At 44.5% G+C, this 23,383-nt stretch overlaps 2 protein-coding genes across 5 annotated transcripts in view; both read left to right on the forward strand.

Moving 5' to 3' along the window:
- The first annotated feature begins 65 nt into the window (after window positions 1-65).
- On the forward strand, window positions 66-19,620 carry cluha (clustered mitochondria (cluA/CLU1) homolog a). Of its 3 annotated transcripts, none has more exons than XM_070970236.1 (27): window positions 66-374; window positions 6,152-6,345; window positions 6,630-6,801; window positions 7,287-7,430; window positions 7,579-7,706; window positions 7,854-8,008; window positions 8,763-8,888; window positions 8,996-9,143; window positions 9,238-9,330; window positions 9,449-9,883; window positions 10,288-10,547; window positions 10,636-11,048; window positions 12,078-12,179; window positions 12,865-12,965; window positions 13,059-13,211; window positions 13,297-13,359; window positions 13,799-14,043; window positions 14,159-14,243; window positions 14,336-14,489; window positions 14,620-14,759; window positions 14,854-14,934; window positions 15,024-15,149; window positions 15,272-15,393; window positions 15,479-15,572; window positions 15,660-15,794; window positions 15,890-15,963; window positions 16,341-19,620. In XM_070970236.1, exons 1-27 carry the CDS (start codon window positions 242-244, stop codon window positions 16,465-16,467), a joined length of 4,203 nt encoding a protein of 1,400 aa, XP_070826337.1. In that variant the 5' UTR covers window positions 66-241; the 3' UTR covers window positions 16,468-19,620. The 3 variants fall into 3 exon arrangements, with proteins under 3 accessions (XP_070826337.1, XP_070826339.1, XP_070826340.1); XM_070970238.1 differs by having other exon boundaries at window positions 10,636-10,961; XM_070970239.1 differs by lacking the exon at window positions 66-374 and adding an exon at window positions 1,409-1,476.
- A 639-nt stretch (window positions 19,621-20,259) lies between these two features.
- The window catches only part of LOC139336030 (lissencephaly-1 homolog), a 37,290-nt gene continuing 34,166 nt past the window's right edge, over window positions 20,260-23,383 (forward strand). The window contains exon 1 of one of the 2 annotated variants that reach the window (XM_070969880.1): window positions 20,260-20,443. The gene's annotated coding sequence lies outside the window, so the exon portion shown is untranslated. Of the gene's footprint in view, window positions 20,444-21,397; window positions 21,874-23,383 lie in introns of those variants that run through there. The other variant, XM_070969881.1, reaches the window with a different exon arrangement.

Below are 23,383 nucleotides of genomic sequence, written 5' to 3' on the forward strand. Positions count from 1 at the left end.
GTGGAGAAGTGCAACGCAAAGGCAAAGAGGTCAAGAGGAGGGGAGGAGAAAACCACGTGTGATCACCACCATGTACAGCACTGTCCTTCCTCGGTAGACTTGTTTTTGTAAGCTTGTACCCTTCGCATGTAGCCAGCTAGCCTGCGTTAGCCGAAGAAGCAGATTTTTTGTATTTCTTTTACAGACTCGCATATTCAAGCAACACTGCTGGGGGATTTTTTTGGCACACTGACTGCCGACCATGGTGAGCAAGACAGATGACATCCCGGCGTCAGTGCCCAACTGTAATCCGGTTGATCTTGCGGAAGCCGGGGATGGAGCCCAGGACAGCAAAGACACCAGCAAGACGAGTCTGAAGGACTCCTGCGGTTGTGGTGAGACTCTGCAGCAGCCTGACCCATTCATGTCTGCTGTTAAAAAACCTAAAGTGCACAATAAATACACGGATTACGCCTACCAGTACAGCGTCATATAGCCAGCATCACTGTGCATTTACTGTTTTCAGTGTGGTTTATTAAATGTTTTGTTGTCTTTGTCTCTGCATAGCATCCACTAACATTTATCTTCATGCCTCTTTAAGTGCCTAAAAAGTCCTCAAACCCAAGGTGGTGGTCTGTCTGTGGGGTTTACCCCCTCCTCCTCCCTACCATCTCCTTCGTAGCCTCTGCAAGTCTAGTGAGTCCCCCTGGCAGCATCTGCTAAATAAGTTAGCTGTCCGGGGTTAATGATGGGATGTATTTTGACTCATCTAAGCTAATTAGCACGCTGGCAGCCTCCACGTGATCAGATCAATGTCTATATCCATGCAGAGTTATAATAGTCATAACTTTTAGCATGTAGCTCAACTTGACACTGCAGGCACACAGTGCTAACCCAAACAGCCGGTATGCTAACATTAGCCACCTCAGCGAGTGTGCATCTAGTTAGCTCTGTGCCAAATCAGCTAACTAGCAAGTAGCCGGCGTGTCATGCCCAAAAGACGAGCACAATACACGGGTTTTTGTAAGTAAAACACAAGCCAGATACGTAGCACATGATTTGGGCATTTAGTACAATGCAGCAGGTTGTATTGTGCTCACTCGTATTGACGCACATGTTCGGTAACAGCATGTCAGAGGACTGAACTGAAGGTCACCTTCAGTGGAGGCGCACACTGCTCACATGAACACAGGGGGGTTCGCACACATGGTGTACTTTATAACGAAGGGACATATGTCCGACAAGCTATGTGATATATGCATTCCCTCGTTTTTACGTTTTTAAAATGAACTTTTGAGATGACAGTTGAATGAAGTGCCCAGCGGTCCGTGATAACACTCCAAGTGGTCCTCCTCTTCCCCCCGCCGCGGAAGATTACGTCGAGTGTCCCTACTCGACCGGGAAGCGGAAGCTGGTTGTCGTAGAAAAAGTCATGATGGTGCGTGCACTGTGAGAGGGAAGGTTACGCTAATAATACATGAACAGACCTGTAAGCTGGTGAGTATACTGTGAGATAAAAGGAAGTGGTTGTGGCTCGCAGCGTTCTGTTTTCGGCGGAGAAGGATTAAACGGAGACGTGGACTGTCAGCCGGTGAAATTAACGTTACACAATATAGAGAGCACCAAAAGTCACTGCTGCAGCCCGTCTCTGTGCCACATGTGGGACCTTGAATTTTCTCTGCCTGTGTCATTTCATCGGGAAAGTCAGGAGAGAGTGCTGACTGCTGTAGCTGTCAGGAGATGAACTTATGCAGCTTTATGGATGAACCTCTGTGCTGGTTGCATGCTATTCCTCCGGTTATTTGGCTGGATGATGACTTGGGCATGTGCTGTCCAGTCTTTCAGCTCTTCCACGAGCCCACATGGAGCAGTGGATGCTGCATTTTAGAGCTGAAACAGTGATTAGAACCTATTTGGATAATTGCAAAGTCACATTATCTGGTTCCTGCTTGTCTTTGTCTTTATTTGTTTAGTATTTATTGTCTTTGTTCTGAGCTGTATGTCAGTTCATGTGTTACAACATCGAGATGAATGAAAAAACAGTCTAAATCCTGCTGTATGTACAGACCTTTGGCTAATAAAGCCAGTCATGATTCTTCTGAGTATTTAATGGCTGAGGAGAATAAACTGCAGACCTTTAGAAGAAAAAAGTATAATTTAATGTAGAGGAATTTTGTTTTTCCTGTTCCACAGTAATCATCTCATTTTTTAGTCTTAAATTGTCTGTCACAAATTCCTTCATTCCAAGATGTAATTGTAAAATGGCTCCTTTTGTTTGATCAGCAGGTGAAAACTCAAAGATACTTAATTGGCACTGATATGAAATTGAGCAAGGGAGCAGGTGATCATATTTGAGAAACTGAAACTAGAGGATTTGTGCCTTTTTCATTTGAATGCTTTGAATCAATCAATCAAGTTTTCATTTTCATTTGGATGAACTTAAATGTATTTTACCTCTAAATTGTATAATAAAGCTGTAGCCTCGCATGCTCTCATGGCATTTTATGTCGAGTTGAGGAATGTTTTTGTTATTCATTGCTGGCCAGTATTGATTCATTGATATTGCTCATTCAGACGCATGTCTCAGGGTCTGTCTGTCCATCAGGAGGTTCCCTCCTTGTTCTGCAGCAAACCCGATTACAGACAGACCTTGTCTGTTGTTGTTGTTGTTGTTGTTGTTTTCAGGGTTGTCTGGCTGGTTAATGCTGCCATGGCAGCAGCCAGTGTCCCACCGAGTGGGACTGGCTGGCAGCTGGATTTATTTTTTTGTTGTTATCAAGAGAAGTAGGCTGAGGTAACAAACTGAAAGAGATTTTCTGAACTATCACCATGAGTTTGCGGTTTGACTCAGAGAGGTTTAATGGGTCAGTTACAGTGTAAACCTGGCGTAAAGCTGACACAAGTGTTTTGTTGGGTCTGTTTTGGGGCTTTCTTCTGTCGTTATCTGTTTGATGTCCTTGTTTCAGTGATTCCTTACATCACCCCTGGAGGTAACTGTGCAGCCCCATTTGTGTGTGTGTGTGTGTGTGTGTGTGTGTGTGTGTGTGTGTGTGTGTGTGTGTGTGTGTGTGTGTGTGTGTGTGTGTGTGTGTGGTGGGGGGGGGGGTCGTGACAGTGTTCACCTCACGGTTTAATGATTTTGGTGAAAAAGTCTATCAGATCTGTTGTTTTGTGTAAAGTTTTTAACTCTTGTCAACATTAGTGTTTTCAGAGGTGAGGTACTCACAGGGAGTTGGTCTCTTGATCTCTCAATAATTTCCATCAGCCCGATACAACCAAATGTTACAGGGGTAGAAACTGTATGTAAATCTCTAATTGTTCCTTAAAAATCTTGATTTACACCTTTCAATAAAAAACAACACAGACAGCTACAGGACATGACGTTTTTGCTTGTCTAGCCCATCATGTCTTTAATGAGTTACCATGAATGTTTCCTAATGAATACGCAAACTAGAAACGTCACATCTTGGGCAATCCTGCTTCTCCCATCACATGAGATTAAACTGCTGTGTCATCCTGTCATTCACCACCATCAAATCATTATGTCTCACCTCCTTATCTCACTTCAACAGGAAGTGCATGGAGGAAAAATCTCAGTGCCTCCTTATATCCACTTCCTTCCCCTTTAAACAATAGCAGACATGAGATTTGCCCAGTTTGCTGTTAAACTGTAGCCTCTCCTCTCTCTTCACCCCCCATTCCCTTCTGAACTTTCTGAGCCTTCATTACTGAGGGACAAATTGGGTCAGTTTTGCAACACATGGGCTGCTGGATTGCCTCATCAATCACAGTGCTCCTGGTACTTTGTCCTCCTGCTCCTAAATGAATGAACGCTACGAGCTGACAACTTAAAGCCACTTTACTTGATATTCCTCATTAAATAGCACCTTCCCACTTAATTGCTTTATAACTGATCTGCGGTTTGTTGGAGTTAAAAGAGAGGTAAAGTAAAAAGACAGTCTCGAAAGATCACTGAAGTATGGCAATTAAAGTATTTGCCTATTAAAGTGGCTATAATCTATATTTCATTAGTTTGTTGTTTTGAAGCCGTCTTGAATTTTTGGAGCCAGAAGTGACCATATTTGGACCAGAGGATGGAGCTGGGGACGATACGCATGGCGATACTTCTATCCTGATTGGATCTGACTGACAACACGAGGACACGCTGCGGTAGCGACTTGTCAATAACAAGGCAGCCACGCCCGAACGCATACCCTGATTTATTGTCCGGTTTGCTTCTGAATGAGACCATAATTTACAAAACACACATCCTGCTGTGTTGAAGAAGACTTGAAACAAGTGATTGAGACCGTAAACTCATTAAGGGATTGTTTACTGAGGTCATAAATCAAGTGAGAAATTGGGTAATTTTCTCATAAGCTTACACACAGTCAGACTTCTTTTTGCAGCCAGTGGAGTCGCCTCCTGCTGGTCATTAGTAAAACTGCAGGTTTTAAGCTACTTTGACATTGGCTTCACTTTCAGACCTGCAGGCTCCGTCCCCTCATTATGCTGTCTATGGTAGAGACCAAAACAGAGCTAAAGACAGCAAAATACTGGACTTGCATTGCCCAGGTGGCTGGTCACATGACTCCAAATGACTGATAATGTTTGTCTCTAACTTCTGCATTATGTAAATGAGCTGACAACTTAAAAGGTGACATGTCAGTGTCGCGTTAGTCAAAAAGAATCAGGTATTGCAGGTTTATGAAGGAGAATTACTTAAGTAGCTGTTGACATTGTCTCAATCTCTCAGACATTCAGAGCTCAGATCTGATAAGAAATGCCACGTTTCCATACTGATGCTGAAAACAAAGACGCTTAACACAGAGCCCGTATTGTGTTCTGGGGTGTAACATTATCAACTTGCATGTCTGCTGTGGAGCCGTTGTTTGTTGTTCAGAGCGTGGCCCCTCTCTCCTCCCCCCACTCCTCTACCATTTCAGTGCGTTCCTTCCCACCCGGGGCCCCACCCCTCCCTTTGGCCCCTTCTCTTCAGTAACCCTCACACTGTTTACCCTTGACAGTGAGCAAGGACACGCTGGCTGGCGGCAGTCGTGTCCCAGTGAGAGAAAACAGGTGTCGGGCATCCACATACTCAACCCGGCTCCTTTGAATTCAAGCACCCCAGAACTTAATGTTTATTCATATCGTTCCTCCTCACCTTCACTCTTGCCTTCTCAAGAAAAAGTGGGAAATATATAGCGTATGTAATGCATAGTTTGTATAATGAGTCCAGTTCTCTTCTAGCCGGCCCCTCTTTCATGAACTCAGATTTTACACATCATGTTTAGTTTATAATGATAATGAGTAACTGTCATTTCAGGTTGAATGTTTATAAAAGAGTTAAGAGCAGCTGGTGAATGTTACTAGCTAACTTTGCAGATGTTATTTGCCACAATCAGTCCTGAAAGTGAGCAATAATTCCCTCTTGTGAAGGCTGAAATTGTTCCTAATCAGCCCCTCAAGGCTTCTTGGCTGAACTCCCTCCAGTGTTGCAACAGTGTTGGTTTCAGCAGGTTGGTGTTGGAAATTAGATGCTTTTAGTCCAGATTAGCTGAAAAGAACTGCTGGTTACTCATTGTTTAATGTCTTGGTACAATCATTTGTACAATCATTGGAGTTTCAGCTTTCTTCTGACAGCTTGTCCAGTAGATGATTGATGAAGGTCTTCAGCCTTTCGCCCATATTCTGTTTGTGATGAATTCACTGATATTGGAATCAAACCACCACGGCACAAGTACTGTATCCGAGCTCTGCTCACCCGTTCATGAATGTTTCATGGTAAGGTCATCCAGCCTGTGGGTCTGTGTGCTTTGTTGGTGACCTGGCTGCCTGGCAGTGTCTATGTGTTTTCATGTGGTAGGAAACAGTCTGCTGTTTGTGTTGTCAGGATGACTTACTCTGCATGACTGACTGTCTGAACTTGAACTTTAAATATAATTCAACTGAAAAACAAAAAAAAAATCCAATGTTAATAATAATGAGAATAATAGTAAGATTTATTTAATAGAGTATGCATGTTTTTTCTTTTCCTTTTTCTATATAAAATGTGGGAAGCGATTGCTGAAATGCGACCGTCCTCCTTTTTGAATGCTTCGTTCAGAGCTGTCAAATCCTCCATCACTACATGCTTAGCAGACCGATGACCTCTGTGTCTCATCCGTCGCAGGGCACAGTGCAGATACAGCCATGGTGAACGGTGACGGGGCTCATGGTCATGCGGAGGAGGCAGAGTCAAAGCAGGATGGCAACGGCGAGGCGGACGGAGGAGAGGAGTCTAACGAACAGGAAGTGATCGTGATCCAGGACACAGGCTTCACCGTTAAGATCCAGGCGCCTGGAACAGAGCCATTTGACTTGCAGGTAAGGATTGGTGCCTCACAAGCAGCTCATTGAGACAGGTGTTCAGACAGATGATGACACCACCTGAAAGAACTAAACTGTATATTTCTGCCATTTACCCTGTGACTGTCACCGGATCTAATACTGAAACTGACCTTCGTGGATCATGTGACATGGGAGTGGGTGCTGCTCCAGGGCTGTTTTTAGTTGGAACACTGTGTTACGCCGCAGTATGAGCATGACAGTGTTTTTGAAGCTGTACTTGGCTGCATCATGTCCTCTCCCTCCCTACCCGTCTGCACCAGGTGTCTCCCCAGGAAATGGTACAGGAGATCCATCAGGTGCTGATGGACCGCGAGGACACCTGCCACCGCACCTGCTTCTCCCTGCAGCTCGATGGAAACGTGCTGGACAACTTCGCTGAGCTCAAGTCCATCGAGGGCCTGCAGGAGGGCTCGCTGCTCAAAGTGGTGGAAGGTCAGACCCAGAGGCTTTTCTTCACACTCGGCTTTGTCTCACAGCTCTTGTGGTGCAAAGAGGCAAAATAGAGGCAATATGTTGCAGCTTACTTCATAATTAACAGAGGGCTGAATGATTTGATACTGTACTTAACTTCAAATAAGTAAAGTCAAAAGGCTGCAGATTGTAACCCTCTACACACTGAAGCAAACGTCAAGTGCTGCATAGATGTGTAGTGCTGCATTTCACTTCATCCTTGCTGGTGTGCAATGAAACTGTCTTTGACTAACCAGGCTGTGTGAAGACAAATATACCTTTTAATGAAGGCCAGACAGCGTTGACAGCTGAAACCCGCGAAACCTGAACATTTCTCAACATCAGCCACATGTAGCTGCAGGCAGCGACTAAAGCAAACTGAGTTATAGTTCATTTAAAGCATCCATTAGTCTGTTACTCGTCAAACCGCTCACCGCCTGCTAATCGTTTATTTTCTTTCTCTCCAGAGCCCTACACAGTACGCGAGGCCCGCATCCATGTGCGTCACATCAGAGACCTCCTGAAAAGCCTGGACCCCTCAGACGCCTACAATGGAGTGGACTGCAACTCCCTCTCCTTCCTCAGCATCTTCACTGATGGAGACCTCGGAGGTACGGCACTGTGTGAGACCTTTAGGTTGCCTGTGTGCTGTGTGTTCAGCCATCTGGAGCGTGCATTTCAATGTGTGTGTTTGTGTGTGTGCAGCGACATGCAGGTGGACTGCAGACTTTCACCACGCTTGTTTTTCTGTGACTGCAGATAGCGGCAAGCGGAAGAAGAAGGGCAACGAGCTGGAGCAGATTGACTGCACTCCCCCAGAGCACATCCTGCCCGGCAGCAAAGAGCGCCCCCTGGTGCCCCTCCAGCCACAGAACAAGGACTGGAAGGTGAGAAGCTGCCCTGTGTTGGGCCATTAATATTTTTGAAGTACTTGGAAACCATTTATAAAGAAAGCCAAACTCAACATGAAAGTTGTCAAATAAGAGAATGAATTTTAAAATTCTTTCCTTTGGCTTATTCAACACCCCCAACAGCCCATGCAGTGCCTGAAGGTTCTGACCATGAGCGGCTGGAACCCTCCGCCTGGAAACAGGAAGATGCACGGTGACCTCATGTACCTGTACATTGTGACTGTGGAGGAGCGCCATGTCAGCGTCACTGCCTCTACACGCGGCTTCTACCTCAACCAGTCAGTCAACATCCATCTCATGTCCATGTTTTCACTGCAGGGAACTCTTTGACATTAAGCTCCATAAACTTTTGATGTTTGTACAGTTTTTACACAATCAGCTGACCAGAAGTGCAAGAGTGCAAACTATTCAAACATTTCAATATAACAGACATACTTATATTTTGGGAAATCTGGGATTTTATTCAAGCTGTGTCACATTTGGTCGTCTGTCAGTGGCAATGTGCTGAAGGAAACTTCAGAGAGAAGATAAAACTTTAAATCTTTACCTCCTCCATGAACTTTTCTGCATAACGTTAGTGGTTCTTTACCTCGGAAGACAACAACTCCCATGATCCCACGCTACTTGAAGTACTGATAGAGATGCAGGCACAAGCAGTGGTGTATTAATAGTTTCAGGATCCTGGTTTTGGATTTGTTTTGGATGCCAGCGAGGACTTAGCAGTCAAATTAATGAGCTGTAATTGGATTGCATTGGAAAGTGGAATTGGTCTGTGGAGCAGGTTTATCTTTCTGTTTCTAACAACTTGATCACAGCCGTTTGAAGTTCCTCTCATACTGTCTGGTAGTTTCTAGTTGGACATTTGTTGGAGAAGTTTGAGAGAGCTACAGGAGAAGTACTTCCTATACAGATTTAAGTAGTCATTAAGGTTTAAAGTTAGTAGACAGTTAGTATTTGTTAGTTAGTATTTGTCACAAATAGCCATTATAACAAGCCATAATAATTTGAATAATGGTGATGTGTGTGTTCCAGATCTACTACCTACACCTTCAACCCTAAGCCAGCCAACCCCAGCTTCCTGAGCCATTCACTGGTGGAGCTGCTGAGCCAGATCAGCCCTGCCTTCAAGAAGAACTTCACTGCCCTGCAGAAGAAAAGGTATAAATGTCTCTTTCCCTCCACGTTAGCTCATGTTTCCCTACCCTTCATACTCAGTGTCTTTGTACTTGAGTATTCATCGTCCATCGTCTGTGTTTTTACTGCAGGGTCCAGAGACACCCGTTTGAGAGGATAGCCACGCCTTTCCAGGTGTACAGCTGGACAGCTCCGCAGGTAGACCACGCCATGGACTGCGTTCGAGCTGAGGACGCCTACACCTCCCGCCTGGGTTATGAGGAGCACATACCTGGACAGGTGAGCACAGCTGAAGGCAGCAGCACATCAGGCAGATGGATACTGTGGTATTTTTCCAATGTTGATAAGTGTTTTCGTGCTGATTTGTCTTCAGACCAGAGATTGGAACGAGGAGCTGCAGACCACCAGAGAGCTGCCCAGGAAGAACCTGCCTGAACGTCTGCTGAGGGAGAGGGCCATATTCAAGGTACAGCCCTCTGGTTTTTGTGTCCCGTAGTGTGAATCAGGTCATAGTGGCTTAACGTGTCAAAAAAGATGAGTCACAGTAGAGTGCAGATGATACAGAATCATTTTTTGTCCTGCAGGTCCACAGTGACTTTGCAGCAGCTGCCACTCGAGGCGCCATGGCAGTCATCGATGGCAATGTCATGGCCATCAACCCTGGTGAGGAGACACGCATGCAGATGTTCATCTGGAACAACATCTTCTTTAGCTTGGGCTTTGATGTGCGGGACCACTATCGTGAGCTGGGTGGGGATGCTGCTGCCCACGCCGCGCCCACCAATGACTTGAACGGGGTACGGGCTTACGGGGCAGTGGACGTGGAGGGTCTGTACACTCTGGGGACAGTAGTGGTGGACTACAGAGGCTACCGTGTCACTGCCCAGTCCATAATCCCTGGTATCCTGGAGCGTGAGCAGGAGCAGAGCGTCATCTACGGCTCCATTGACTTTGGAAAGACAGTTGTGTCTCACAGCAAATACCTGGAGCTGCTGGAGAAGACCAGCAGGCCACTGAAGGTCAGTAACACCACTATTGTCTCTATTATTTAACTTCACTTACTGCACAGTGCAAACATTTTGTCTTAATTGAGAAGTCTGGTGGTGTTCTTCATTTTTCTTATGGTCAAAAACTCCCATGAACAGACCAAATCCAATAATGGATTGATCCCACTATTTCCTGTGTAACCAAAGTCTGATATAACTTACCTCTCTGTGACCTGCATTCATATCCAAAAACAGTTTAGTCTCTAACTTCACACTGGGTGACATAATACACTACAGCGTCCATGTTCATGAGTTAATCCCACATACCTATCATGCTGCAGTAAATACTCACTAGAGCATTAAATGTGTATTAATACATACTGTGTATTTTGATCCTTTGTCTCTTAACATTTCCATGTACTGCATGTCGGTTGCAGGTCCAGAGGCACAATGTGCTGAACGAGAAAAACGAGACGGTGGAGCTGTGCTCCTCCGTCGAGTGTAAGGGCATCATTGGAAATGATGGCAGACACTATATTCTGGACCTTCTTCGCACCTTCCCCCCTGACCTCAACTTCCTGCCTGTGGATGGAGAGGAGCTGCCTCCAGAGAGTCAGCGTCAAGGCTTCCCCCGCCAGCACCGCCACCGCCTGGCTTGTCTACGCCAAGAGCTCATCGAGGCCTTTGTTGAGCACAGGTGTGTGTGCTTGTGTGTTTGTGTGATCACATTTCCATCGTCAGGAGAGTTTCTACATGTGTTCACCTGATTGTGTCCCTCCCCTCAGATATCTTCTCTTCATGAAGATGGCAGCGTTACAGCTCATGCAGCAGAAAGCAAACAAGGACACTAAAACTGACGCACTTGCCATCACAGAAACCTCTGAAACCCCCTCAGAGAGCAATGCTGACACGACGCAGACACAGACCACTGCATCAGAGTCTTCCAGTGCAACAGAGGCCTCCACGGACAACACAAGCCAGACAGACAACAGCACCTCTGCTGCCTCAGAGGCAGCGACTGACGGTGAAGAGAGCTCCTCGAAGCCCACCACAAACGGGCCTCTTGACCTCACAACCACCCAGAACGGGGAATGCAAGAGCCCACTGGAGGGTAAGGAGCTTGAGGAAAGTATTCCAGGATTAGCTCAGGCCAAAGAGCTGGCGGAGACCTTAGTTGCCGAAGACGGATCTTGTATTGGTATGTCCAAACAATACCCCAAAGCAATATGGCCAGGGCGGCGCGGGGGGGGGGGGGGGGGGGGGGGGCTACTCTGGTGGATAGTGGTGTAGAAAAAGTAGTGCTTATTAGGGCACTAGTATTTAACCAAAAATAGTTGTCTTAATGCTGCGAATGTCAGAGAAAATGTGTGTGTGTGTGTGTGTGTGTGTGTGTGTGTGTGTGTGTGTGTGTGTGTGTGTGTGTGTGTGTGTGTGTGTGTGTGTGTGTGTGTGTGTGTGTGTGTGTGTGTGTGTGTGTGTGTGTGTGTGTGTGTGTGTGTGTGTGTGCGCGCGCGTGTGCGTGCGTGTGTGTGTGTGTGCGCGCGCGTCCATAGCATTACAACAGTTGCGTTCTCACACAGTCAGGTCCTGGTTTGTCGTGGCTTCTTCCCACCAGACTAGCTGTCCCTGCTCAGCCCCCCCATCAGCCCGTCACTCACTGTCCCAGCCTGTGGTGCCTTTGCTGTGGGATTTGATCCAATAAACAGACTTATCATTTGCTTTATCCATTAATCCAAATGTGTTTTAGAATGCAGAAATAATCCCGTGTTGGTTGATTTGTGTGATGCGCCATTGATCCTAAATCAAAGGGTAATCTGCTTGTCAAACAGTGAGCTGATCTGTGGTGTTTGTAGTCGGTTGTCTACAGCTTTGAAATGATGGTGGTGTACTCGATTCAGGCCATGTCTACAATAAGCTCATCCGACCACTATGTTATGACTGAAGCTGTCTTGACTTACAACATCAGTGATGCTGTCTGTACTGTGTGATCAGCTGTATTGACTCATTAACTCTTACTGTTAATGTGCTCGGTCTCTGTCAAACAAGACAAAGAAGAAATTGAAAAAGTGATGACACAGTTTACCCCAAACAGACTAAAAGGAGCACTTTTGAACAGCAGTTTCTGGGAGGACTCTGGCTTAATGTGGACGTGGTTTAAAGTGTCAAACATGACGTGTCTGTCGCCATTACTTTAACATTTTTGCATCTGCATCCTCATCACAAACAGACCCCAAAAGCCGTGAAGTGGTCCTCAATGCCTGCAAGGCAGTGGGCTCCATCAGCAACACATCTTTTGACATTCGATTCAACCCGGACATCTTCTCCCCTGGTAAGCACGACGAGGACGATTCATCTTATGTGGAAGCTTGACAGTCGCTTTACAGTGTGTGATCAATGGAAGCTATATATAACCAACGATTTTACTGATATTGAAATGAGCTGTAGCCAGAAAAGAGGAGGCATTCAAGAACCCTCATAGGTTTAGGATATTATATGAGGAAAACCAAATGTCAAAACACTCATTTTAGACCAGTGTTTGGTGTCATGTAAAGTGCTAGTGTTAGCAAATACTGGCTGAAACTATCCCGTATTTACAGTGTGTCTTTAAAAAACTATGAAACTGCAGTGTATAATCTTAGAAAATAATTAAACTGTTACCCCTTTAATTGAAGAGCAGCCAAGATAAGTGTAGTACTTCATCCATTTTCACTCCCTGAGCTGTCGGCGCCTACTTTCCTTCTTGACTGTAATTATTTTTAGCACATTTGGCTCCAGATTATTTTTGGAGCAGTGTGAGAATGACACTTATTCGTAGGAAAATATAAGCCCAGAAACGATTGTGTGTGTGTGTGTGTGTGTGTGTGTGTGTGTGTGTGTGTGTGTGTGTGTGTGTGTGTGTGTGTGTGTGTGTGTGTGTGTGTGTGTGTGTGTGTGTGTGTGTGTGTGTGTGTGTGTGTGTGTGTGTGTGTGTGTGTGTGTGTGTGTGTGTGTGTGTGTGTGTGTTGTTGAACCAGGAGTACGTTTCCCAGACGACAGCACAGATGACGTCCAGAAGCAGAAGCAGCTTCTCAAAGATGCTGCAGCCTTCCTGGTGTCCTGTCAGATCCCATCACTGGTGAGTGACACGGATCCAGATCAAGCAGGGGTTGAGTTTTCCATTTGTGCATCTGAGTTTAAAGCCGTGTATGCGTGTTTGTTTGGTGACCAGGTTAAAGACTGTTTGGACCATAGCGCGCTGCCCATGGATGGAGCCACACTGACCGAGGCCTTGCACCAGAGAGGCATCAACGTCCGCTATTTAGGCTCCGTTCTGGAGTTTGTGGACAAGACCCCTGCCAAAGCCCAGCTGGAGCACTTCTATGTGAGCCATGACTCCAACCACCACCATCACATACTTTTGCCTCATGTATTTTGTCATTCTAATATTTTCTTTTCCAAACCTTTAGAGAATAGGAATCAGTGAGCTGATCACCAGATGCGCAAAACATATCTTCAAGACATACCTCCAGGTTGGTAACACTCAACATGCATCTTCTAGCCTGTTTAAAATAAAAACCCAATTTATTTTGATGTTCACATCTCAAGTTGAAGTACACATATTCAGCATTGACTAGCTGCTTGTTAGCATGCATATTGGTAGCATATTGGTTCTTGATTGGCCGTGATAAAGCACTTATTAACGCCCTATTCTGGGGGTGAAGGCTATTAAGGTTTAGGTTATTAAGATCTTAATTCATGTACAGCAAGTAATTTGTAGGGTATCAGGGGAAAATCTTAGTTAATGGCTTTGTAGTTGGAGAATATGGCATTATCACATGCTTTCTAATGACTGATAAAGAGCCAATATGCTGCTATCATGCATGCTAATAAGCAGCTACTTATTGTGAATACGTGTACCTTAGTATAAAAGTGTTTGCAATTTGATTTTGTATTTTCTTATCTTCGTAGGGTGTGGAGTTGTCTGCCCTGTCTGCTGCTGTAAGCCATTTCCTAAACTGCTTCCTGAGCTCCTTCCCCGACGCTGTTGCCCACCTGCCTCCCGACGAGCTGGTGTCGCGCCGCAAAAGCCGCAAACGTCGCAACAGGGTCCCCGGCGGCGGTGACAACACGGCGTGGGCCAGCCTGACGCCCAACGAGTTGTGGAAGAACATCGCCTCAGAGGCCCAGAGCTATTATCACTTCACCATACAGTGGTGAGGGCCCCCATCTGTTGGTGTGAAACAAGTGTTCGAGCTCTTTTTTTTCCATTTTTCCATTTTGTGTGTTTATTTGTTCAAATAACCTGTCTTGAAATGCTTTGTTGTTCAGTGAAAGTGTGGACCAGGTGGTGGAGAAATACGGCCTCCAGAAAACCACTCTGCTCAGAGAGATTTCAATCAAAACTGGCATCCAGGTGAGGCTCATTTTGCCTATCGTGACTTCCCGACACCTCTAAACCAAATGTCCTTTATGATTTTTCCTTCACACTTTTCATTTGCCTTCTAGATCCTGATAAAGGAGTATAACTTTGACAGCCGCCACAAGCCTGCCTTCACGGAGGAGGACATCCTGAATATTTTCCCTGTTGTAAAGCATGTGAACCCCAAAGCCTCAGATGCCTTCCACTTCTTCCAGAGTGGACAGGCCAAAGTGCAGCAAGGTGAGACGTGTCAACTAAATGTTTACAGACCTGAACACGTGGAGGTTTTGGAATGAAAATCTTCACTTTCAGACCTCTTATCGCTAGCTTTGATTAAATGTATCCATCTACTCTTCCTTTTCATGTCCAGGTTTCCTGAAGGAGGGCTGTGAGCTGATTAACGAGGCTCTGAACCTCTTCAACAATGTATATGGAGCCATGCATGTAGAGATCTGTGCCTGCTTACGCCTGCTGGCACGCCTTAATTACATCATGGGAGATCACCCTGAGGTCAGCAGAAATATGGCAACTCCTACTTTAATTTGTACTCGAGCACCATATTGATTATTTTGTTGTTGTTGCTCAATGATATTTGTTCCCACAGGCTCTCAGCAACCAGCAAAAGGCAGTTCTGATGAGTGAAAGAGTCCTTGGCATCGAGCACCCCAACACAATTCAAGAATATGTAAGAGACCACACCATATGTTGGAAGTTTTTAACTCAAGCTAAAGATTTTTGATGTCCCTCTGACCTGTTGTTCCCTTCACTTCTCAGATGCACTTGGCTCTCTACTGCTTTGCCAACGGCCAGCTGTCGACCGCCCTGAAGCTGCTTTATCGTGCCCGTTACCTCATGTTGTTGGTCAGCGGGGAAGACCACCCGGAGATGGCACTGCTAGATGTGAGTGCTGTCTTTACTGGAGCATCGATACCGATTTAAGTCTTCGGTAAAACCCGACCTGCTGTGGGAACAAAGACGTTTTGGTGTACAGTGCTGCTGACTGCTTGGCTCTCTTTCCACAGAGTAACATCGGGCTGGTGCTGCACGGAGTGATGGAGTATGATTTATCGCTGAGATTCCTGGAGAACGCCTTGACCATCAACACAAAGTACCATGGACTGCGGTCCCTCAAAGTGGCCCTCAGGTGGAGAGAGCTTCTTCATCCATATGCATGTAGTAGATATATTACCAGTGACATGATGATTTACATTATACCTTTTTTGCTCCAGCCATCATTTGGTAGCAAGAGTTTACGAGAGCAAGGCCGAGTTCCGCTCCGCACTGCAGCACGAAAAAGAGGGTTACACCATTTACAAGAACCAGGTGAGCCCCGAGGGACTGATGGGAACTGGCACACTTCTCTACGTCAGTAATGAAGTGATTTCCTCAATATTTCTTTTCTCTCCTCAGATGGGTGAGGCGCACGAGAAAACCAAGGAGAGCTCAGAGTACCTGAAGTATCTCACCCAACAGGCTGTAGCTCTGCAGAGAACCATGAATGAGATCTACAAGAACGGCTCCAACGCCAGCATCATGCCCCTCAAGGTGACTGCTCCGAGTCGAGACATGTTGTCCGTCCATCTGTTTCATCTCTGCCGTTCAGCAGTGATGCTATGTTCTTATTTCTTCCTGTATTCCAGTTCACTGCTCCCAGCATGGCCAGTGTCCTGGAGCAGCTCAACATTATCAACGGGATCATCTTTATCCCCCTCAGGTAAAGTGAGACGCCTGCAGGTTGTTTGGAACATTTTGATGAATACTGCAGGCTTCAAATGGAAGCTGTAACAAGACTGCCTCCTCCTGGTCTTGGACAGGTTCCAGCAATACATGTTTTTCATCTCACGGCTCTGCACCTAATTAGAGATTGATTCACATAACACCTGATCCAGGTAACTGGGTGTGGATAGAGCATGCAAAGATGAGAAACATGCAGTACAGGGCCTCCTCAGGACCAGGAGTGGGCAATTTTTTGGCAACAGCATCTTTGAATGAGGAAATAAGTAAAAGAGAGGTCAGGCTGTAGCGTAAATTTAGTCACATTTTGATTCTATTTTACGTCATTTATTCATTTATTTGTTATTTCGCTTCTAGCCAAAAGGATCTGGAGAACCTGAAGGCAGAGGTGCAGAGGCGGCAGCAGCTGCAGGAGCTGGGAAAGAGTGAGGAGCCCACTGAGGACAGCCCACTGGAACTAGAGGACAAAATTCCCATTGATTAATGTCTGAAGACCCTCGACACAGCTACTGTCTGCTATTGGGGGGTAGGGAGAGGCTGTGACACAACAGCCATGTCACTAAGCCTGTGGGACCTGAGAACCGAGCAATTGACCGAGCATTGAAATAAACAGGGGGAGGGATGGGTCAGGGCAGTCCAGAGAACAAACTGTATGAACTGTAGGACAAAGGAATACAGAGCGACAGTTTCCTACAAGGTAGGAAGGGAGGGAGGAGAAAGTGCAAATAACATAGAGTCACTGTAATGTGCAATCTGAAAAATCCCCGGCCCAAGAACCTGGTGATGGAGGTGTTAGCTGCTTAGAAGTGTGACTGCATATGAAAGAGTGGTTGCAGCCTGGGGAGGGGAGACCAAGGATGACCATGACATTGTAAACCAGAGCCTTATCCACTGTACCATAGTCCCCCAGTAATGCTTCTTCTCAGCTCAAACTTCCCTCAGCACTATTAGCCCAGGACCATATTTTTTCCCCACCATTCCCTAAAGAGCCTCGAAGACCCCCGGACGCGTAGCCACCCCCTCCCCTCCCCAATGGTGCTCGAAATGATAAAGCACCGACCCTGTCCTAGAACTCAGGGGTACTTTCTACTGTGCACTAAGACCAGGATACAGTCACTAAATTTGAGATTTTTCACATGGGGCTTCAGAATGTAAATCCCCTTCTTTGCGGCTTCTTTGAGCCACTTTGCAGCAGTCAGCCATCATCCTTCCGCAGCCTCCATGGTTAATTAATGCAATCGTTTGTATCGTTTGTACTTACGACATCCCAGGTGGGTGCCTGCTGTGTCCTATGGTTCCTGTTTCTCCAAGCAAGCAAACAATACAGTGACACATGAGTGATATTTCAACCGGTTTGATTTCATTTGCTGGATTTTTATTTTATTTTTATTTGTAGTAAATAAGATGGATTTTGTAAAAGTGCACAGCAGAATTAAGAAGGAATTTTAGGCCTCTTGATCATCAATTAATTTAAGCCATGTCTGTTTTATAGAAAATGTATAGAAGTGGAAAAAGATGTATAAATCTATCAGATTTAGACAGATACTTGATTGATGTTAATGGAAAAACGCAGATTTGAAACGTCCACCTTTAAGCAGTAGATTTATCTATCTATATACTAGCTGTGTTCAATCTTCTATTTTTACACATTGAAAGAATATGTGCATGTATGTTTGTATGTGTGACAGTGTGTGTGTCTTTGTGTAGTCCAACCGAAAATCTATTGGCCAGGGCTGTTGCTGCTTTTGCTGCTGCGTAGTTTGAATAGAGGCTAAGCGAACATTGGCTTTCCAAATGTTTTATTTTTCTACTCATGGTACACCTGTTGGATGGCTGATGCCTCTTTTCTTAAAACATTCATGGCCACCAATGTTGTAAATCTGTTTATGTGTGAATTGGTACTGAAATGAAGCTCCTCTCAACGTTGGACAGGTGCTCAGCATTGGCAGTAGTGAATGGTTTTTCTTTTTCCATTACTGGTTCATCGTTTCATATGTAACCGAGACAAAACCCAGACAGGAGCGTCTGTTCATTGAGCAGTGTTTAGTGCACTTTCTCGTGCTGTTTTGGATGTGTGAGCATGTTCACAGCACAATCAAGAGTGGACAAAAGAAGGGCTGCCTCAATGTGTTGTACCAAAAAAGACTGATAAAAGGTTTGTTTGCGCTTGTATACATGCAATGTATCCCTCCCATGGCAATTTGTTACTTAATTGTTGCCGTGTCTAAATGTATGTGATTAAAGCAATAGAGAGATGGTGCTGGAACTGATTGTTTTTCAAAAATGCTGTTTTTACTTGGCACAAGATGTGCAAGATGGACTGCTTACTGCACTGCCTGAATTGTCTGAAAATAAGGGAGCTGTGTAGAGGAAAAAAAAAACAAAACTAAAGTTGAGCTCTTCAGACTGAGTGATTCAGTTACTGCAGTGATTTTTCCTTATTTTGCTCCTAAAACTTGATGTCATAACATCAAAAGCAGAGCGTGGTGTGAATTGTGCCTCTTATTTATGCTTCTGAATGGAACCAGGGTGATAACAGGTAATGACTTTACGATTTCTAAAGGTTAAAGCTATGCTTCTTTCTTTTCTTTTCTGGGTTTCATGTATCATATTTTCCCCTGTTCTTTATCCGTCTCCTCCAGAAGTCTTGCTCAACAGTAGTACCAACAGTGTCCATAAGGTGGCACACTAACATTTGTCTCATTGTGTGGGATTTACGTTGCCCTGAATGACAGAAGATGTTGCAGAGGAAGTGCACACAAACACATGCCTCATTTGACTTGGACAAATGTAAATGAAGGAGATTTAATTTCTAGTGTTTTTCTAATAGAACATTAGTCCAATGCTCCAAAATTTCAAGGACTGCTACCTGTTGAACATGTTCTGAGCCTGTTGAAATCCCCACAGTAAGTATTGTTGGGGTATTTTCATGGTTTATGATCTAGAATAAACTCATTGAGAACTGATTGAATGCGCTGATGCTCTATGTTGCTCTTTTATGCTCTTTTAACAGTGCTTCCGTTAAGTTGGAGGCAATAATCTCACTCCGTTAGAGTTCAGTGTAACATTTCTGTTTTGAATAGTTCGGCTGTGCTTGATATGTCATTTCATCTTTTTAGACGTTAGCAACAGAAGAGGAAGAAAAAAAGGCCTGGTGTAAAACTAAAAGCAAAGTGTATTCTCACACATCATTTGCACATATACCATTTGCAATTACTTTGCAATTTAAATGTTTAACATGCAAAACGTGGTGTGTGTGGAATATGAATATTAATGGAATTACCTATACATACAGACAAAGGTCAAATATTCATTTAATTTTTGGATATGGATCCTGTGCGAAATAACTATTAAAGGTATGAAAAAAGTAATATCTACCCCAAAGTATGCATTTTGTTGTTCACTAGTCATTTTGCATTTTCTGTCTGTGTCACCTGAAATGATGATTGACTGAGGATTTTGTGTTTTCTCAGCTGATGAAATTTCTTCTGCACAAAGGCTTCTTATGCCAAGTGTTTGGGTCTGCTTCCCCCGATGATGTGTGGTATTTGTGTGTTGCTCTTTGCAGAATAACAACCTAATTATATTTTGGTCTGAGTATGCTTTTTTACATTAAAATGAATAAAATTAAACTATTGAAAGTTTTGTTTGCGGTTTTGATAACTCATTCAAGTAGCCGGGTGAAACAAGTATTTAGATCCTTTGCCTAAGTAAAAGTAGTAATACCAGTCTATAAAAATACTTAAATTCAAAGCTGGAAATACAAAGTATAGCTATAAAATTTACTTAAAGTATTAAAAGTAAAAGTATGCATATAGGCGTCATTATGTTACATTTTTATATTATTACTGATGCATTATTGTAAAAGCCACACATGTGCAAGTTATTCATATGTAAAGTAGCTGTCAGATTAATGTAAAGGATTAAAAAGTACAACCTTTACTTCAAAAGTGAAGTGGAGTCACAGTAAAACTCAAGTGATTTACAAGTAGCCACCACTACAAATTGCGTTCAGCATAGTGTGTATTTTCACTGTAAAATCCATAACTCATTTCTTTTTGCATGTAGAAAATTAGAAGCAATGCAAAAATAGCAAGTCTCAGACAACATTTCAGTACGTCGTATTTAATTTCTGCAGTTCAAAATGAACGGATGCTCGGAAGTCATATAACAGTTAATACTCCAAAAACGTATTAAACACTTAGAAGGTTTTTTTTCCGTTTTTGCTATGAAGGGCGTGCGCGCTCCCGTCAGAGCGTGAACGCGAGCTTCGTGCGCGCGTCCGACTGAAGGCGAATGCGGTAGGCTACGAAAAAACAAGCAGGCAGCGCTGGAGAGGCAAGAAGGGCACAGTTTACCTCCACATCACAAGATCATAGTTTGGAGCGGAAATTTCACGCCCTGTCGGGTCGTGTTACCGTTGGAGACGGCTGAGGATTTTCACGGGCTTAAACAAAAGGGTGAGTGGAAGAAGTTTTCAGTGGCGAAGCCGGTCAGGGTCGAAGGAATCAGGCGTTAGGTGGGGAAAATGACGATGTGGCTGTAATTTGTGCACCTCCTTTTTATGTCTCAAAATGGCGGACAGGCCGCTTGAACCGGAGCAGCAGGTACCTTGTCAGCGGAGTTTATCCTTGTGCCCAGATTAACAATCTTGTGCATTTACAAATTTTCCTGTCGCTCACCTTTAGCTGACTGTATAAGTTAATTGTGGCTACTTACGCTTGACTGTATATTATGAGCCTGTAGTTTTCAGTGAGGTGAACATACGAGCTAACTTTCTGACTGCATCGCCGGGAAGCTAACTTAGCTAACGTTAACTTTAGCTAACATTAGCAACTGGCATAGATAACGTTAAGCCACCGGCTGGCACCGTCGTCACGTCGACCAAAACCATTAGGAAAACATGTCAGTGTGTGGGGTATGACAAGGCTATCGTCAGTTACAGATGCATTCAGGCTCTAGCCCAAGTTAGTAATAACCAGTAATTAGCATAGTTTGAAGCAGCGTCGATGCAGACACTGTGCTTGCATGTACAAGAAAAAAAGCTCGACAACAAAATCAAATGCAGGCCAGACGACGTTACCGATGACATCTACTGTCAGCTCTGTTTGTGTTGACTCGCTTGATCACTCCATTGCTATCACTGTGTGGATATATATTTTTTCAGAAATCGGCGCAAGCGCTGCAGCTTCACGTCATTGCTGTGTCCAGTGTTAGCATTTTGGAAGGGCGTAAAGGGATATTCGTCATTTGACTTGCATTGTGTATTTGTTGTGCAGATATCATTACAATGGTAAATGAGACAGCCTTGTTGCAGCTCTCCAACACTACGTGCTCCGGGTAGTATTTCCTCGGCTGATTGTCGCTGTCATGCTGGTGGATGCTGCCATGCTCAGCTCAAGTCCTCATCATTTCCACGACTCTGTGTGCTTCATGCGGTTTGTTGGCACAGTGATAGAAAATCAGGGTGGAGCACATTGGAGGCAGTGAGTTTGTATGTAGTGCGTCGACACAGTGCTCAAGTGTCTGCCTTGTTTTCTACGTTTTCTCTCTCATTATGTGGATGTGTGATTGAACGGTTGTTGTAGGGAATTGGTGGACCGAGGATTAACACTGGGATGAGCGCAAATCACGGCTATGGTGGCTCACAAGATTGTGCACTGAGTCCGACGAGTTAGTCCCTTGTCATTTTGAGCAAGATTGTCGTGATATAAAATATCGGCTAAAGCCAGGATCCTTGGCTGTATTAACATTTCCAGCCACGCCTATAAGGACCGCGTTGCAGCTCATCAGCTGGAGTTATGGGATATTGGTGATTTTTCTTTCTTTTTCAATTTTTGCAAACGTGTTCGTCTTCATACAGAAAGTTGCTCGTGCGCTGTCCTCTCAGGTAAGAGTGTGAGTATGTTTTGGTCTGTGACTGACTCAAACGCAACCATTTTGAAAAGGGGTGTGATCCGTGCTTCATCCTGTAGATATTTTGGCAGATCTTGGGGCTTTTGTGAATCTACTGTGCAATCATAAACACAATTATCCCTTAAACGGATTAGCTTCTTAATTGATTGTACTCAAATGGCAGTGATACAGGTTTGACTTTTAAAATCTTGATCAAATGAAAATGCTGTACAATATGAGTATACATGGTAATGAGGGTCTGTTCTGTAGCACTGCTTTTGATGATATTTCATGTTAGAAAAGCCAGATTTACAGGCTGACCATGATATTGAAATGGCTGAAAGTTACCATGTACCGCACATGAGACAGGCTCAAATTGTGTGTTGCCAGGTCCAGTTTCTGTGTTGAGCTACATGGAAAACATGACAGCAGTATCTCCCTTTCCCATAAAACACAGACATGCTTCATTTCTCTAACAGTAACAGGAGGAGCCAGTGGATGTAGTCTGACAGTTTTACTTGAAAGCGTTCATAGTCAGTCCTGAGTTTTATCAAAAGTTGATTTGAATAAGTGCATCCCGGCAGCCAGGCTCTATTCAGTGCCGTCAGCAATGGAAATACAGCAACCACTATTGTTGAAGCTTCGGCCATTACAAGTACTGCTCTGCTGGCACTTGTTGCCTGTTCAACAACAGTAAAGCAAAGGACAGTCACAGATCTTGTAGGGCGGCCACTCCTCTCTAATGACATTTGTAGTAAAAGTGAAGGCGGAAGTATTGAAAAGAGCAAAATGTACAGTTTTGCCAAGGGGGCCTCTTTATTTTCTGTCAACAAACGATGAAAGTGAGAAGCTGTACATCTTTGTGATGGTGGCAAGCTCAAGGGCAGATACCCATATTACTCTCCTTCCCTGAGCTGACAGTAGCGCAGAGGTTGACCCTCTGGACAGGCTGCCCACCAGCTGGCTGACTTGTCATTACTGACCTGCTGCCAGCAGCAACTGCCTGTCAACCTACACATGACCGCTTTGACACTGTTTGGATAACTACATTTCATAAATTGTGATCAACCGTCTGACAATGTTGGCATGAAACTAACAGCACTGTCAACAAGCTCCAGAGGCTATTGAATATAATTTTAGCAACCAGTTATGGTTGTTGCCAAAGTAGCTTGGAGATTTGAAAGGTTTGATTTAACACGTTTGGCAACAGCAACGGATGTTCACGGCATACACCTCCAGCCTGAATTTTAATCATAATTTCAACCAGTAATATGTTGGCATTAAGTGCATGTCCCGGAAACATTCAAATCTGCTTGAGTTGAACAAGCATCCAGTGGCTGCCAAGTGTAACTTTGCTTGTAATGTGCAGTTAATTCAAACATGTATGGAGGAAGGAGGCTATGTTTTTCCCACTTGTGTGAGCAGGTTGGCTTAGGCTTGTGATTGATTTGTTGTTTCTGTGAGCTTCCTGCCTGCTCAGTCTCTTGTCCCTCTGTGTGGGCTTC

Source organism: Chaetodon trifascialis, chromosome 9, assembly GCF_039877785.1.
Source record: "Chaetodon trifascialis isolate fChaTrf1 chromosome 9, fChaTrf1.hap1, whole genome shotgun sequence".
Classification (NCBI taxonomy): Eukaryota; Metazoa; Chordata; class Actinopteri; order Chaetodontiformes; family Chaetodontidae; genus Chaetodon; species Chaetodon trifascialis.